This window comes from Emydura macquarii, unplaced genomic scaffold (genome assembly GCF_026122565.2).
Source record: "Emydura macquarii macquarii isolate MOO-44397 ecotype Brisbane River unplaced genomic scaffold, CSIRO-AGI_Emac_v2 contig_1230, whole genome shotgun sequence".
Classification (NCBI taxonomy): Eukaryota; Metazoa; Chordata; order Testudines; family Chelidae; genus Emydura; species Emydura macquarii.
The window spans coordinates 9,470,062-9,488,026 of NW_027131367.1; the positions used below are offsets into that span (position 1 = coordinate 9,470,062).

General features: G+C 38.1%; 1 protein-coding gene across 5 annotated transcripts in view; it reads right to left on the reverse strand.

Annotated features, from left to right (window-relative positions):
- Window positions 1–17,965, reverse strand: part of STXBP4 (syntaxin binding protein 4) — a 113,892-nt gene that overhangs the window by 42,921 nt on the left and 53,006 nt on the right. For 3 of the 5 annotated variants that reach the window (XM_067547425.1, XM_067547424.1, XM_067547426.1), the window contains 4 exons: window positions 15,727–15,903; window positions 11,621–11,737; window positions 10,322–10,371; window positions 8,328–8,461 (listed from right to left, as the gene is read on the reverse strand). In XM_067547425.1, coding sequence (XP_067403526.1) covers window positions 8,328–8,461; window positions 10,322–10,371; window positions 11,621–11,737; window positions 15,727–15,903 — 478 coding nt within the window. Of the gene's footprint in view, window positions 1–2,822; window positions 2,863–8,327; window positions 8,462–10,321; window positions 10,372–11,620; window positions 11,738–13,804; window positions 13,935–15,726; window positions 15,904–17,965 lie in introns of those variants that run through there. The other 2 variants (XM_067547427.1, XM_067547428.1) reach the window with 2 other exon arrangements.

Sequence of the window (17,965 nt, forward strand, 5' to 3'; positions counted from 1 at the left end):
AAATCTCCTGATTCAGGTGAAAATGGGAGACCACCTTAGACCAAAAAACCAGGTGTAGGTGTAGCTGGACCTTGTCATTGTAAAACACTGATAGAGTGGTTCCGATGTTAATACCCTGATCTCCGACACTCGCCTGGCGGACGTGATGGAGACCAGGAAGGCGACCTTCCAGGACAGGTCTGTAAGGAAGCACGAGGCCATGGGTTTGAAGAGCGGTCTGGTGAGTCTGGAAAGGACCAGGTTCAAGTCCCACTGAGGAGAAGGCTCCCTTATTGATGGGAAAATGGTATCTACATACCGGTGCCTGTTGGTTTGCCACTCGCAGCTGCATGCTGGCTGTAAAATACATTTTTCGATCAAACAAGTCGAGTGTCTTGGTGTCTTTGTGTTTAAGGGTCGAGCTGACTTTCCCATCTGCCCCTTTCGTTGGGAACTGTGACCACCAGGGATCCCGGTGCAGGGTGGGTATAAAAGGTATTCAAACCCTTTTGCCGGAACTTATTTCCTTTCTGTCCTCTTTGATGTTGGGGACAGGGAGGTCGGGGTTTGCCAAAAAGCCTTGGCCAGTTTAACAACTCCATCATGGACTTGGAGGGCCACTCTACTAGGAGCTGACATGAGTTTCCCTTCTACAGTACAGCAAAAATTATCTAGCCTGATAGAATGAGGATTGGAGCTGTAATATATCTACTAAGGTGAGGAAGGTTCTCAAACTTTTCCTACTGTTTGAGCACATCTGAGAGATCTGTCTTCTGAAGAACCTTATTGGAGCTGGGTGAAATTTTTCTACTGGATGCTATATTCGCTAAAAATGCAGTTTTGGAGCATCTGAATGAGTGTTGAACTTGATGAATGACTTCAGCGGAACTAAACATTTGAAAAAGTCAAAACAGTTCAGTCTGACACTTTTGAAAAAAATGTTTTGACTTTTTTTTCAGAATTATATTTTATTTTCAAATTTAGCTATATTTGTTTGTTTTGGTTTTTTTTAATTAAAAGGTTAAAACACACCGGAAAATGTAACAAAATGTAAAATCAAAATAAAATTTTTGGGTTGAATGAAGCATTTCCTCTGACCCAAATCAATTTTTTTTTCTTTCAGTTTTTCATTTTGGTGAGAAAATGCAGAAAATTTTAAGTTTGGGTTCAAAATGAACTGACTTATTTTCTTTTTTTTATTCAGCCACCCACCTAGAAAAAAATCAGTTATTCAGTCAGTGCTATACTTCATCTCTCAATCATAATAAAGCAAGCCACTTTCCCTACCAGTTGTGATCACATCATCTTTGTGACAACCTAACAGATAATTAATACTATAAAAAAATCTCAGCAGCATTAAAATAATCATTCAACAGGAATTCAGCCAACACCCTCATTATTATAGGAAGCATAGCTTCAGGCCTGTCCAAAAAGCCCTACCAAACAAGTGTATTCAGCAGTTGGAAGGTCACCAAATATGGTTTATTCTGGATTCAGGGAACCTAGCAATTGCTTACATGGATTAGTAACGTTAGTAAATAATTAAATGTATAATTTTAAGCTGTCTTTAATGAAGTATAGCAGATGAAATCAATGAGAAGATGCCACCAGGATGGGTTTGATCCAAAGCCCATTAAAAACAATGGAAGTCTTTCCACTGATTTCAATGGGCTTTAGATCAGACCCTGTCTGACCAGTCAGTTTTCCCATAGACCTTCAGTAGCTCTGCTTTGGGAAACATCAGTGGTCTGTGGATCATGTTCTGAAATATGTTAAAACCCTTTCCCAGTTTAAACAATTCATGAATGAAATCACTATGAGGACAAAAATTTCTGAATAATTCAGCAGAAGAATTCATATTCTTTTCTCAGTCCAGAGTAACATAATTTCTCTCTTTACCAAATGGCCAAAACTAACCAAACAAAAAACCCCAAATGTGCAATTGTAGTTCATTGTATTTCGTAATCAACGCTAAAAATATCAGGGCAAACTTGTATGCCAGTGATGCTGCTTTCGATAATTCTGTTCTGCCTTTAGTTTTGTTAATTTGTCCTCACTCTCTGTTAAAGAAATTAAATTGATCTTTCAATTGCTGAATCTTATCACACATTTTGCTTACCCATTAGCATAAAGAGATGTTAAAATATACCAAAGATTGCTTGGTTTCAGTTACTGCTACATCTTCACATATTCGTTTACATGCTGAAGGTCTGCTTCCATTTAGCTCCTGCAGCCCCACCCAAGCCTCCATGGTGGCAATTACTACTCCTATTCCGAAAAAGCCCAAATCTTCTAATTCTGAGCTACAAGTTTCATTTCCTCTCCTATTTATGTTTTATAGCAAAGGTGGTAATGATGCGTTGCATGAGTCAATTTAATATGTCCAATCTTTGCAACACACCTGAAGTCTCTCCTCTTTAGTTCATGGTACTGTGTATATAAATCATGCCTTTTGCAAGTTTGCTGAAATTAAACAAATATGCTTCCTTCTTTTTCTCTTGGGAGTGATACGATAGACCCTTGGTGTAAACAAAAGCATGCAGGCTCAGGCACCAAACTGGTTACTTGGGAAGAACTTCTGCTTTGTCTGTCTTAGGGTTTCTTACTTGTAGTACTGATCAGCAGAGGAAGGGGATGGGACAAAAGGCAGCCCTAAGAGTATATGGTAGCTATTTAGCAAACTACTATAAATGAGTGAAGATAAGTGAAACTGAAAAATGGGTTGTCTCCATATTTCAGCTGGTAAAGAATCCGTCATTTGTCAGAGACTTCTGGAGTGTAGAATTGGTCTAAATCGAGAAGGCTGACTGGTGCTGAGCATCTGCAAAGTCTGACTTCATTTGGAGTTGTGGGTACTCAGCACCTCTCAGGATCAGGCCACAACTGTAGTTTTGATGGGATACATAGAACACAACAGGAAATCAAAATGACTGAAGGAAATGCAAGCAATACTTGGTCTGCTAAACTTTTGTCTGTAGGATTATCCCAATAAAATGCATTTATGCATGGTGACTGGCAGCATCTATATTTTCAATTGGAAGGCTGCAACATTTTATAAGGGGAGCAGGTCCTTTTAGAGGAGATATAGTTATTTGGAAAAAAGTAAACTTCAGCATGACTGCCATAGGTCATATTCCAGATTAAAGAGACACAGAGTCTAAAAGATCTGATCTAGGAATTATTTTGGGGAAGTTCTATGACCTGTGTTATACGAGAGGTCAGACTACATGATCACAATGATCCTTTCTAGCCCTGGAATCCATGAGTGGGAAAATGTTTTAGGGTGCGTTTGCTGTGCAGAGGAGCAGACTTCATAACACTTCATGATTTACCGCTGACACAGTGGGATTACATCAACAACAGAAGAATTGTATTTTGGGTAGATGCCTTGAAGGTAGAGTGTGAAATAAGCAGTCAGAAAACTTGAGAACTGAATTATGGTAGTGCAGGTTTTGGATTGCCTAAGGATCACTATACCATGATGAGATAAGCTTGTTCCAAAAGTTAATCAGATTTTGGACACTGCCAATGTCTAGCTGGATTTTTTTTTTTTTTAAAGTTTGCTTGTATTGGAAGGGAGGATCATGGTTTCCCGAATCCTAACAATGTGATTTTCACCATATGAATTACTAAGTGCAGCCAGCAGACTACTTTCAAATGCTATAGTATTTTACTGGGTCCCTATTCTCCTCTGCAAGGTGGAAGAACTCTGGGCATTACTTATATCTTGCAGGGAAGAACAGGGTTCCAAAGAGATTAATATACAAAAAATATCCAATAACCTTTCAGAAGGCTGACTGTAGGTGAGTTCCTTCTGCTATCGTCTCCACTTGCTGATGGAGTTGCCAACTACCTTCATGTAGCCACTGCTCTTCAGCAGCAGTTCCACCTACACAATCATGCTATGTATTTGCAATACTATCAGAAAGGAGGTAGCATGTGCTGGGAGATTTTGAAGAATACAATTAATGGAGGAATACAATTCCCATGAAGGGAGACAACTGTTTGTGTGGATGCTTTCTGGATCCCATCCTGTGTTTTGTCAAGATTCTTTTGAAACAGCTCTTCACAAAGCAGAGTTCACAAAGTTAGACTTTCATGACACATTTGTTATAGGTAAATCATTAGCCTTCTTCAGAAAAATAGTTTTAATCTGGATATTTTTCTTCAACTACATTTTATGCAAAATGAATATAAAAATTATCTGCTCAGCAATCTGAAAAAATCTTGCTCCACTGCTTTAACAAAAAAAAAAAAATCTATCTATATAATTAACAAACTATTACGTGGGACACTCCATGCCTCAGTCTTCACTGCAACATTCACTAAACATTATTCTTTGGTACACTGTTTATGAACTGGTGCAGGCACTAATACCCCTCTTTGAATCAGCCACTCTAGCAGAACAGCGAGGATCACATGGGAAACATTCTGTGAAAATCTGGTTCAGAGGATTGCAGAGAACTGTTGAATATTTACTCTGCTTCACTGCGCTTTTGTGCGTGTGTGCGTGTGCGTGTGAGAGAGAGAGAAAAGCTTGGAGAGCTTTAATGCTTTAATCTCATATACAAGCTCAGCAGAGCCTCAGTCTATCTGTAATGCTCTCCAAATCAGAATGAACCCAGACAGATGACGTTCAATCTTTAAATCCTTCTCTGCAGAGCTATGTTTAACCCTCAGGTTCACAAAATGGATCCCTGCTATAGCTCTAGAGTTTTCTAACTGAATCCTACCTATTATATTTGACACAACCAGATGTTAGTCTTCAATTGCATTTAGGTCTCAAGCTTTCTCTCGCATGATTTCCTATGTAGTCTGACAGAAATAATTTAACATGACAGAACGTTTCCATCCCCACTGGTGGAAACCTGATTCTCCCCCCACAGCTTCCCCAGAAAAGAAAACAAATCTTTACTTGTCAGACAATATTTTTGCTTGCTGAAAAAGACATTATTGGTCGTTTGATTAAGATCATAATTACAAATTAATTATTTAACATGCAACATGCCATAGCTTTGCAACAATAAATAATGCTATGATGAATCAAATGAGCCTGTCACAATTATTCTGCACCCTCTAATTCCAGCTCTCGTGATATTTCTGTACAATTTCAGCATCTTCTTATTTGGTAGCCTTTCTCTCACATTTTATGCACTGCTGCATATAGAAGGTAGGATAAGAGGTTTTCAGTTCCTGACAATGTAAGGATTCACATGAATGTACGCACATGAAACATAACCTGGCCAAAAAACTTCTTTAGTACCATTCTAAAAGGCTGGCAGCAGACATAAAATGGATAAAGTAAACATTTGTTATAATGACTGTTCCCACCACAATTCTTCATGTGTTTAAAAAAAAAAAAGGATGAAAAAACAAACAAAAAAATCCTGCAATGTGTCTGTAGGGCCATTTGTGTTTTATTTTTGAAAGTTCATCTATCTAAGATGGATTATCATTGACACATTCCCTCAACTATAGGTACATATGACCAAAATAGACAGTCATTGGGATGCTATCTACTGGAAATCCTGTCATAAACCACCATCTCTTAGCTTTCCATTCTCATGCAGTCTAGTACAATCTGTAGTCATAAACTGGTAAGACTTCTACATTTGGACAAAGATATCAGGTGACAATGGATTTACAGAGACAACCTAGAGATATGCACACAATTGTAATTTTTAAAAAATGTATCTCAAGAAAACAACTAGTCTATGCTCATTCCTTAGCAACACTAACAACAACAAAAATCTTCATAAACATGGGGTTAAGATGCAAAAAATATATTACACTAAATAGCATAAAAATAATGCATTACAAAGTTGGGAAATTCAGCTAGTTTTATACAATTCTGGAATCCATGCAACACCTAAATTCCTCATCCAATCTGCCTTCCTCTTTCCTGGAAAGGTCTATCCTGGCATAAATTCACAATTGTGACATTTCAGGTGCATTGACTTCACTTTAACAAAGGCGTGTTTGAATGTTAAAATGGGGCTTATAAGTGAAGACTAATTTCAGTCTATACTATGATTGAGTCTATGTCTCTCCATAAATAAAAACACAGTAAAGGTTTAGGATGAGTTTTCTGTAGTAGTGAACCAAAACAGTCCCTGGTACAATTGCTACTCATGGTTCCTTTCCATTAGCTCGAAGTCAGTATTAAATGAAACACTCCCTTCTTCCTCTGATGGATTGCTAATAGATTTAGAGGCTTAGACAGCATTTGTTCCCTTAGACATGATATGATTTAATCACTACAGATTAAGAATTATGAAAGACGATATTCAAAGACCTTAAACAACACTCGCTCACTCGATGGAACTTTGGCATCTGGGAAGGAAAAACTGTGACAGTAGGTTTAAGTACATGAGTCCTTAAAGCTGATATTCTGGAGAGCTCCCAAGTTATTATGATGATGTGCAATCTGAGTTTGATCCAAAGCCCATTGAAGTCAGTGGGAATCTTTCTACTGACTTCAGCGAGCTTTGGATCAGGCCTAGTGAAAGGGAAACCCTTAGTTTCTGGAACCCCTATGGCACTTAAATCTGAGTTACCGATCTTATCCTCCTGGACTTTCACAGGTTAGGGAAGTCAAATTATCTGAAGTCCCTAGCATGTGTTTTATGAAGAGTGATGGATATTACTGAACAGGATTAAAATAATTTTTCAGTACTAAACTGGCATTCCTACCTTCATGATCTCTTTTGCAGTGCAGCTGAGTGCCTGCTCATGAACCCCACAGGAGGACATGTAAAGCAGGCATTAATCTCCCATTTTAGAAAAGGGGAAATTCCATGGGGCAGAGGTCACACAGCAAATCAGCTGCAGAGTTGCGATTACTACACAGGAGATTCCTGGTTCCCCAATCTGGATCAGACCCTGATTTCTACTCCAGGTGCTCTGTGCTGCTCTGATGATTAAATAGTAGCCATAAGGCTAATGTAACCAGCCCAATGACTCAGTCTGCTAAGGGAAATCTTTAAAAGGCACAGGTTCACAGAACTGGCTCCTCTGTCATCCCCCCTCTGCTCCTAGTGCAGAGCGTATGGGGGAGAGTAGAGACTGAGAAAAATAACTGAGCTTCAAGTTATTTTTGCTCCTTTGAACTGTGCTGTGTGCTCCTTGGCCACTGATCTGGATAAATATATTCACCTATCTATATCATGCTGTCTCTGAGGAAGACTTTTGCAATGCCAGAGCAGTGTAAAGGGGCCTTATGTGTAAATGTCTACAGGACTGTAGGCTCCTTGATGACTTCTTCATAAATGGTAATTGGAAAGGAGTGAGTGATGCAGTCAGCTCTGCCCATTGTCATCAAATACCTTGCTTCTGACACCCAAACTCTGCATTCACTTACAATGCTGGGTTCCTTGAATCATGACAGTTAATTGTGAGCCAAGATATCAAACATACTGATATAATGTTAATGAAATGACTCCAGAAGCACTGTTCCATTTCAGCATTAGTATATGAATCTTTTTTGTGAAATGACCGATTAACCAGCTGCAGTGTTAACTGATTATAGCATTTGTAAAACTACTGGCTGAGTCTTTTCTTTCAGACAATTGTAATGTAAGATTGGCCAGTGCTCATTACTAAATCCATAAAATTCTTTCTAGTCCACTCGGAAAAGCTAGATCATTCCAACTATAAAATGATATAAAGATCTGAAAAAAGTTCTAATCTTATTTTGGTCAGAGAAAAGCAGAGCTTTCTGCTGGAAAGCAATTTTTTCTTTTATCTTTACATTGGGTCTGATTCTCCTTTCACTTCAGTTTTACATCAGTGTAACTCTTTTGACAATTATTTATATCCATGTATATCAGTGCAATTATTTATGCTGTTAGGAGGCCAGACTATGAGAATTACCTTTCTTTAAAGACTAGAAGAGGAAGCAGGCTGTAGGAGTCTGTGTCTGAGACATACTAGTTAAAAGGTCTCTTTTTCTTCCTACCACCTGACTGTTATACTATAATTAGTGTTTTCCTGGGACCATACCTGCAGTGTAGACTAATTAATTATGAAATATGAGTTTGGGCACATTAATAAAGGCGTCTTGACAAGGGCTGATAATAATCATCAAAAACATAAATCACCCTTCCAGCTCATGATTCTGTAGTAAATGTAAATGCTACAACTATCTGAACTACTGCAGCAGTTTTCATTGAGGATTTTCCTAGTGGCTGTTACGCTCAGATGTGCTTCCTTTTGATGAACCTACAGTAATGACTGATTAGATTTACTGTTCAGTTGATAACAGCTGAAACATTCTACTTTGAATTGCCAGTCAAAAGGTGAAGGGAGAAATGCTGGCACGGAAATGGGGATAGAATATATATACTCACAATCTACTTCCAGAATGGCACGGACAGATTTAGTAAGACCTTTGGCTTCTGCTGCAAGGGCTGCTGTGACAGTACGTCCGTTCCTCCCCAGTTGTGCAAGCAGTGATTTGGTAGATAACGTGGCTCTTCGGTCACTGGAAGGAACACATGGCAAAGAGATCAACAGTCTATTTATAAGATTACATGGGAAAATATACCTTTTAATAAAATAAAGCAAGCATCCCTTCACCTTGCTGAACATATCTCTTGGTTGGTTTTAGTCTGATTCTAGTAACCAAAAAGAATTATGTTACCAAATTCAGAGGACTTACTGTGACCCTAACAGCATCCCAATATCAGAAGGCAAGAGGCTCCCTGGTATCTAACAGTGAGTTTCAGTAGATCAAAACAGCTCAGTATATCCCAACTCACTAATGTCATAATCTATATCTAACAAATGTAGTGTAAGGTATCACTGGAATACTAACACCACACTGATGGTTAATATTCTTGCATGGTGTATGTATGGTAAACCCACAAAGGACCATACAGTTTTGCTGGAAATATGGGACTAAAGTGTGTTCAAACTTTAGATCCACTAACAGCATTTAAGTTATTATTGCTTCCACTATAATGGCATTATAAGAAAATAAATCATTTAATGTTTGATGAAAATGATGGTTAATGACTGCAAATCTTTATGCATATTCAGATAATAAGATTCCAGGATTGTCAACGGGTGTCACTCTGAAACCTAGAATGTCTGAATCAGCGTGAAGCAATGGAAATAGCCATGTCTGAGAGTTCGTTTTGTTTAAAATGTCACCAGTTTCTCTCACCACTGATTTCATAGTCTGTTACTGTTCTAAGATCTCAGCCATTTTCAGCTTTTTTGCCTTTTTTTTTCCCCCACATATGACTTTACAAATTGTATCTGTATGATAGCATGGACTTTTAGCTAGTACATAAATATTGTAGGCTTCTTACAGTCTCTCTCTCTCATCTCTGCCCTCCCAACATCATTATATGTCTCCTTAAACACTGGTTCTGATGTAAAATTCCCAATGACAACTGAAGATCTTCCCCCATGCATGCCTTCCCCTTTCTGGTTGCTATTTGGGGCCGTTTGTTACCTTTTCTGTTCATGTGGCGAGGGACTGACCAGATTGTAAGGGGCTGGTACAGTGGCAGGTAACACTACTGGAGTTTGCTTGTACAATCCTCATATGTTACACAAGGTTCTACCAATTGCCATATTTAGGGTCGGGAAGGAATTTTTCCCTCTGGCAGATTGCCCTCGTCAGCAGCAAGAGGGTGGTCTCTCTCCCTTACTGCAGGCACTATGTAGCAGGTAGCTGGTTATCTCATTTATAAGCTGTTTGATGCAATGGGCCAAGTGTTTTCTCCCTAACCCCGGTGGTTTGATGATGCTCCGACATATATGAATATGCATATTTTTCTTTTATACCACCTTTGTTGGCAGGGTCATTGGCCAGGTAAATGGTGCAGGAAAAAGCCCTCCTAACCAAAATCCAAACTCTTGGAAGAAACAGAACTAGACAGATGTTGGTGGCACCAACAGTGACGATGCTACTTATTACTGGACATAGGCAAGAGGCAGTCTCTACCAAAAAGTCTTACTTTTTGCATGGGAAAGAATAAGATGGAAAGCTGTGTCTATGTTTATATCATCTTTAGTTGATGCAAGCATGGAAATGCCCACAGGTGTGCTGTGTCTGTGGTGGTGAACTGTTTTATCTTCAAATTGTTAATGAAAGTTGCAGCCAGATGTCTTTAACCCTGAGACCAGTGTTGTGTTTTTATTTCCACTGTTCATAAAAGTGGCATTCAGAAATGCATGGGAGTATAGAAAGAAAACAGCTAAGGCTAAGGATGAGTTGTTTGGAGCTTCTAACCCTGTCACAAATGTTTTCAATAACAACATATATTTCTATATTTTGTATCATTTCACCACATTTGCTTCAATAAAACAAGTTAAGTTTAGGTTTTCTTACCTTAAAGTTGATAAGGAGAGGGAGTTGTCTGATAATACATCATGTACAACCTGTTGGCAAATGATCAAAGAAATGAATAGTTAATGTTTTATAAACTTGACACACATTTTTGTTGCTTTGTTGTCAATTTATATATCTTCTGTCCCCATGCAAACTTTATACACACATTTTGTATTCCCATAGCCACAGAGAATAATCTGGGGTGACTGAGTTTTCTTATAATGGAATCTAAATGAATTTTCATGTGGACAATATTCTATCAACCCAAAGCACCTCATTCACATCTATGCCAATGTGAACAATAAATATATTGTAGGACATTTTTCATATGGACTTTACTCTATCTCCCCAACCACAGATCTTTTCATACAAAGGCTAATTTGCTAACCCAGATATTTTCCTATTGGCAGATCATTATGTAAGGATTATAAAATGAGAAATCTCTCATTCTTCATGGAAGTAAAACTGTAGAAGCAGGAGATTTAAAAGATAACAGTTCAAATGATGTACTATTCAACCCTAAGCAACCCTTTTGTATAAGCCTGCTATGCCTTTCCCATATCTGAGACTTAAAATCAAAGTCTAGAAGATTTTCTTGGCAGTCAGCATGGGGGGAAGGAGCAGTAACAATGAAAATTACAGCATGCAAAATCACCCTATTTTCACAGCAAGAGACAACTCAGGTCCACCATATGGGAGAGGCAAACACATGAATTGGCCAAGGTTCATTAAACATATCTATGTTGTGTGTATATGATCTATACATCCATGTTATAAACCTTTCTTCTATGTGAAATAAATATATTAGTAGACCATATCCTCAGCTTGTGTAAACTGGCACAGCAACAGTGACTTTAACTGGCTCAGTATAAGACGGTACAGAACAAGCTGAGTTGGATTAAGCATACATTAAGCAACTATTCTGGCTTTTTAACATGATTTAAAAAAAAAAAATTCTGCTTACTGATGGGTATCTGCCTCTTTAATTTTGCATTATTTTAACGTCCCCAGATAAAGAAACTTGACCTCTAAACCCTAAGATCATTGGTATTAATTCACAAACAAAAGAATGCTTGTTACAATTAGGCACACAGCAACAACCAAAAGATTCAAACATCTGTACATGGAATTCTGATTTAACCCTTATTGCAGTAGGTTGTATAAGCTGTGAATTTTTTTTTCAAAAACTACTTCTTTACACATTCATGTTTAATTTATTATATTTGTCCTTCAGATATATTAATACACATCTTTCCCCATATAAAATGCTGTTGAAAACAACAAGGAAAAAAAAGTTACCTCTACAAACCGCAGCAGTTTTTCAGTGGCCACTTCAAAGGTTTTCCTAGCCGATTCTGATTTCCGCAGTTGGCAGTCAAGCACAGTAATTCTCTTTCTTAAATCTTGAACACTATCCTGGGAAAGTAATTCAATCAATGCTATCTGATTAATTTCAAGACAATTTTCTTTTATTTATCTTATTTATCATTTCTCTCCCTTTTTGAGTGAAAGATGAAGGTGATGGGGGTATCTCTCCTAATTTTAAGGAAACAGGAAGAAGGAGGGAGCGAATGCTGTTTTACCAAAAGGAACCAGAAGGCCATAAAATTGTCTAAAAAATGCACATGAAGTTTAAAATAAAATCTGAATTCAAAACTAATTGAGAGGTACTATAGTTTTTTAAATGTCATCCTCTCAATGTTTCCCTTGCATCTCTTATTTAGCTCTCTTTAGGTCCTCCATGTTCAATAAAACTGAGGGTTTATCTACATGAACAATTAGTTCGCAGCAAGCCGAGATGTAAATCTACCCCCACTAGCCTGCTATGGACCAGCTGTCTGTGTTCACCTTGCTAACGCGTGTTAACAGTTTGTTAGAGCGCTTTGAGGACTAGATCAAAGTGCTCTAACAAACTATTAACATGTCAGCAGCGTGCACACAGACAGTTGGGTCTGTGGCAGGCTAGTGCATTGTAGATTCTCACCCTAGCTTGCTGTGAACTAATTGTTCATGTGGACAAGCCCACGTTCTCTTTCCTGCAAGGCCTTTTAACTTTAGATCTGATAGTAAAATAGTTGAATCAGAAGTTTTAGAATGCTTCTGATTCAGCTATTCATTGGCCATGCAGTGGGGAATCGGGCTCCTGCTGTGATCAAGGTGCTGTCGAGAGACTGCAGCTGCCATTTCTTTTTACAACTTTTTTTGTTCTTCTAGAAAGGCATCAGCCCTGTGCTGGTTCTCTCAGTGGTCCACAGTGCTGATCTGATCATGGTGGGAAGCCCAGTTCTTCATTCCTTTTCTGATAAATAGCTGAATCAGAATTATTTTAAAACTCTGAATTAAACTGTTTTTTGTTTAATGTTTCACTACTATATTAGGATATGACCAAAGCAATTAATAACTCAAAGACTCATTACAAATTACTGAGTTAACAGGAAAATGAACAGAAAAAATAAGGGGAGTGCATAAAAAAAAATCTGTGAAGAAAAATGGTCTGCTGAGTAGGGCACTATACTAGGATGTAGGAGACCTAGGTTCAAGTCCCTGCTCCACTACAGACTTCCTGTGTGAACCTGGGCAAGTCACCTTGCCTCTCTCTGCCTTTGCTCCCCATCTGTAAAGTGGAGCTAGACTTGAGGTAGCTGGTAGTCTAGCTACTCACCTAAGCCAAGAAGTCATGGTGTTGGAAAAAGGAGATGATGATTTTAAAAAAAAGCTACTATATTCAATTATTCTGACAACTGTAGCTTAGAACGTAAATGAGAACAAAACAGCATGTGAGTTACCCGAGATCTGATGACCATTCCCTTATTATTCCCATTTGGTAAGAAATGGGAGAAACTCATTTGTTGTGTGCATTTTACACAATGCATGTATTATCAAAGTGTGAACTAATGAGGTTCTGATGTATTAAATTTAAAACTAATCATCCCAAAGAAGGGCTGTGGCAGGCCTTGAACAGAACTAAACTGTTCAGATATTTCTACATACACGTGTGTAACCCATCATTCAGTATTTGTTACATGTCCCCCTTTATGCCTGGATCCACAGAGGATGAGAGTCTGGTACAGTCCCAGTGACAGAGGCTGGCGTTTTACCTCTAAAGGTATCGGTGGCCAAGATGGAGGCCACCATGTCTACGTGGGCACATTTGTTTACATGAGCTGTGTGCAAGGCAGAGAATTAGGAGCAAAACACCTCCCAGTAAAAGGGAAAGAAAACGGCATTCTCTACAAAGACAAACATTGAAATTACTGTAGGTGCCACTTCTCTTGAAGCCCATCATCAGAATACTACCTACTATAAGATTTGCAGCCTCCAAAAAAGTGATCTGTTATTAGTAAGTATATCTTCACTGAAAGCAAACAGAGGTTTGTGTGGCAGAATTCCCATTATTCTAAACATCAGAAAGTCTGCTTGATTAGAAAGTTTCTTTTCTGTAATGTATATCTCACTGTTCATTACTGGAAAAGGAGATGTTAAGCCTACTTAGGGAGGATTTTATTAAATACAGCCAACTGCTGCTGCTTTACTAAGTACAGTTTTGGTTTCCCTGGCTTTAAGATGTTATCCAAAGGTAAAGTGGAGCACATCTCTTCTTCAGACACTGTACCTAAAGAAACAAGGTGAACTGATCAATATCTCTTTCATAAGCTACTGGTTGCATAAATTAAATTCAGAAGAGCAGTTCAATGTATGCTACTTAAGGGGACTTATTCTCTGCTGCCTTGCTCCTTGTATAATCATTTACACAAAGTGGAGGTAACAGGCTCCGAAACTGGAATAGTAACGTTTTACACCATTTTTTTTTAAAAAATCTAACAGGTTTATTATGGTAGTGCCTAAGGACCAACCAAGAATGGGGCCACATTGTGCTAGGCACCATACCAACAAAGAGTAGTAGATAGTCCCTGCCCTGAGGAGCTTCCAAATTTGCACAGATGCAAGGATTTAATCCTGCACCTGTTGCAGTCAATGGGAATGTTACCACTGAACAAGATGGGTGGAGGATCAGACCTCAAGTCAGATTTTTGAAAGCACTCAGTGCCCATATCTAGGACCAGATTTTCAAGAGACGTTAGCACCCAACATGCAACAATGTGCTGAGCATAACTGAAAATCTGGACACTTATTGTGGTGTTTAAATGAGCGCTGTGCTCTTTTGAAAATCTGGGCCTAACTGACCTCACGAAGAGTATGCAAGGCAGTGAAGTATTAGATCCATGCACTTCAGAGCTCTTGTAACACAGTTTTACTTTTTAATACTGAACTAATTTTCACAATGAAAGGGGACAAAGTTCAGCAGGCCATCTTTATTGTCAATTATTGGGCATATCCATTTTTCATGAGCAAATAGGTAACTACACACACAAATGCCAATTACTATTGTTACTATTTTTATCTGTATTATCGTAAAACCTAGGGGCCCTAGTCACGAACCAGGACCCAACTGTGCTAGGTGCTGTACAAACACAGAACAAAAAGACAGTCTCTATCCCAAAGACCTTACAATCTAAGTACAAGAAGAGACAACAGATGGATATAGACAGATAACAGGGAAGTACAAAGAAATAACGAGACAATATTGGTCAGCATGAAAATGGATTCCCAATTATGGAGGCTCAATAAAAATTGTCCCAAACTGTTTTATTTCTAAACTGGTCTCTAAAAATGGATTATTGGGGATAATATGGTGGCTTTGAGTGGAAGGCTCAGTTGTGCAAACTTTTTCATTTAAAAAAAAAAAATCAGATTTAGGTTACACACTACAGTTGTTAATATCTTTCAAACAACTAACTTGAGTAAATTTGAATTTACTCAAAAACAGTCCCAAATTTTATATACGCATCATTGAAAAATAGGCTAGAAATACTAAAAATATGCCGAGTGTAAATGTAAAATGTACTTACTGAAGATATGTCTGCATTGATTTAAAAGGGAAACCAGGCAAAAGCTGAAACTGAACATGTGTGTATTTGCTTAGGAATCTGAAAGATCTTTCACTCTCACACTTTCTTGAAAGTGCTAATCAATCACACACATACAAAGATTCTTCTTTGCCTCAATTTTTATGACATATATACAACATTTTAAAACAAAACTGAAAACCAAAATATTCAGTGTTTCATACTTCAATGCTTGAGATGTGCCATATTGACCGATGACCCAGATAAGCTGGTTGGATCTGGACCTAGTAAGCTGTTTTTCCAGCCTACAGATATCTAGATAAAGGAAGCCTCATAGCCTTCACATTGCCCCCTTCACTACACATCATTCCAGTTATTGAATAATACAAGACAAACGGCGACCTACTTTAGAAGAGCAGATGAAAAGAAAATGAAAACAGGATACATGACAACAGCAAGGAAACCATGGTAACGATGAGAGATGACTGTTCTGCTTACTTTATTTTGGCCAGAATGATCAGTGAGCTGAGCCTTCAGTTCTGTAATTTCAGCCTCTAATAGGCGGATTATTTCTTCATAGTCCATCTCCATTCCACGAGCCTGCCACTGTGCAGCTTCTGCAAGATGAATCCTACTTCGCAGGGCTCTTGCCTCTTCCACTGCTGCCTTGGCTTCCTATAAATTACAATCAAAGTGAACAATTTTGTGATTTTGGTAAAATATTATCTTGGGATTGGAGTTACATTTTAGGACTGATGATTAGAGAGAGCTCAATTTTTTTCTTTTTTTTTTTTTAAATCTGTGGTGTGAAAATAAGAGAAAAAGGTTTTTAAAAAAGAGAATTTTATCAACTGTAAAGTAAGACAGCCTTTTCCTTAACATTTAACATGTTAAATTTTAATGGACTCTATTCAACCAAGTTTTTATAGCAAATGAGACCAACAAAGTCTAGAGGAATCATGACTATCACATCAGGTTTGGAGCTCTAGTACACTGGTGTAAATCTAATGGAGGTAACAGTGATTTAACACCAGCATATCTGACATTCACAATTGGCCCACCATACAGGTATCTGGCTTTCTTATTATTGCCTGAACCCACTGAATCAGTCCAGTTTCCGCAGCATTTATTTGTATGAGTTATTAAACTTGGTGTCCTGGCCAAATTAAATTCCTTTAAAAACATATTGCTTTTTTATTTCCTTCAGGTTCTTGTATTCACCTCTTTACTCCTGTATTATCCAAGGAGACCTTTCTATATAGGAGCCATAATAAAAAGTACATACAGGAGAAGACGGGGAAATTATGGTATATTTTCAAACAAAAAGCTTTTGTGAACTTTAAATCAAGGTAGATAAATTATTCCCTGCTTACAAATACAGCTGTGAAAGAATGTTACAGCTATAAAACTTAAACACAGAAAAGTGTGAAAATTCTCAGTTAAGTTTGTCACTGAATATTCATTCGCATTAACTTCTGTTAATTTGTAAATTGAGTATCGTTAAACTAAGGGCTTGATTCTGCAAACCTTTACTCATGCAAGTAGTCTTACGCACCTGAGTGGGACTACTTAAGTAATCACATGATTAACGCTTTGCAGGACTGTGCCCTAATTTACAAATGGTACCTTAATGTGGCCACTAAAAGTATTTAAACATTGTTTTCTATACTTCACCACCCCTCTCCCCCTTAGAACCATGAAACTGCTTCTTTTCTTACATCGGTGGAAACCAGCAGTTACACTGAAGTGAATGGAGTTACATCAACACAAAAACCAGCATCAGGGAGGAAAGAATCAGGCTGTTTCTATGTCTCTAGCTGAATCCAGGAACAAACTGGTTAGCTTAGAACCGAAGAGTCCATTCAAAGTCAAAGCTCTCTCAGAGTAGTCACTTCTTAGGGCCACATCCAACTCCCCTGGAAATCAGGGAAAGCCCTAGATCAGGCCCGCATTCACAATCACGTTGGCAGAATCACTGTTTTGGTGATATAAACAAAAAATGAAATGTCCAGTGTGGTATTTTGAGGCTTCCAACAAGGGAATTCTTTTAAATTTCCCTTAGGGTATCAGGATTAACTCTGTGGTTGTCTGACGTTCACTTCACAGGTCAGTAGCCACAGATGCAATCTGTTACTGAATCAAGTCTTCAAATGCAATGAAGAATCTCAGATAAAATTTCACGCTGTTGTGGGTTCCCCCTAATTAAACTTAGGCATTCTGTGTAGCATGTGTAGATGAAATAGGCAATTCAGTGAATCCTACTGAGAACAAAAATTACTTAGCTAGCTACATACATTAGCTCTTCATTTAAAAGTAAACCAGAGTTATAAAAATACATATGTAACAAACAGGATAAATCAGAGAGAGAGGATTGTAAATTGATATCTAGTTTTTTGTTTGTGGCAAAATCTGTTGCAAAATAGATCAATATATATATATTTTTTCCATTTTCTTCACTGGCAATACTCTGCCCTTCTACAGCACCTGCCTTTCCAAGAAGCTATGGAAACTGTCGGTAAGCCTCATAATACCCTTTTATTAGTACTAGATCCTTTTACAGATGAGAAAGCTGAATGACAGAAGGGGTAAACAGGTTGCCGAAGGTTTAACTTTTAACAAAAGTTCCCACAGCACATTTTGTGAGGAATGGTGTGTAAACCTTGGTGTTCTGTTCACAGTAGTTATAGGATTCCATCAAAAAGTTCCTATGACTTTTCAAGTGGATTCCATGTTCTTC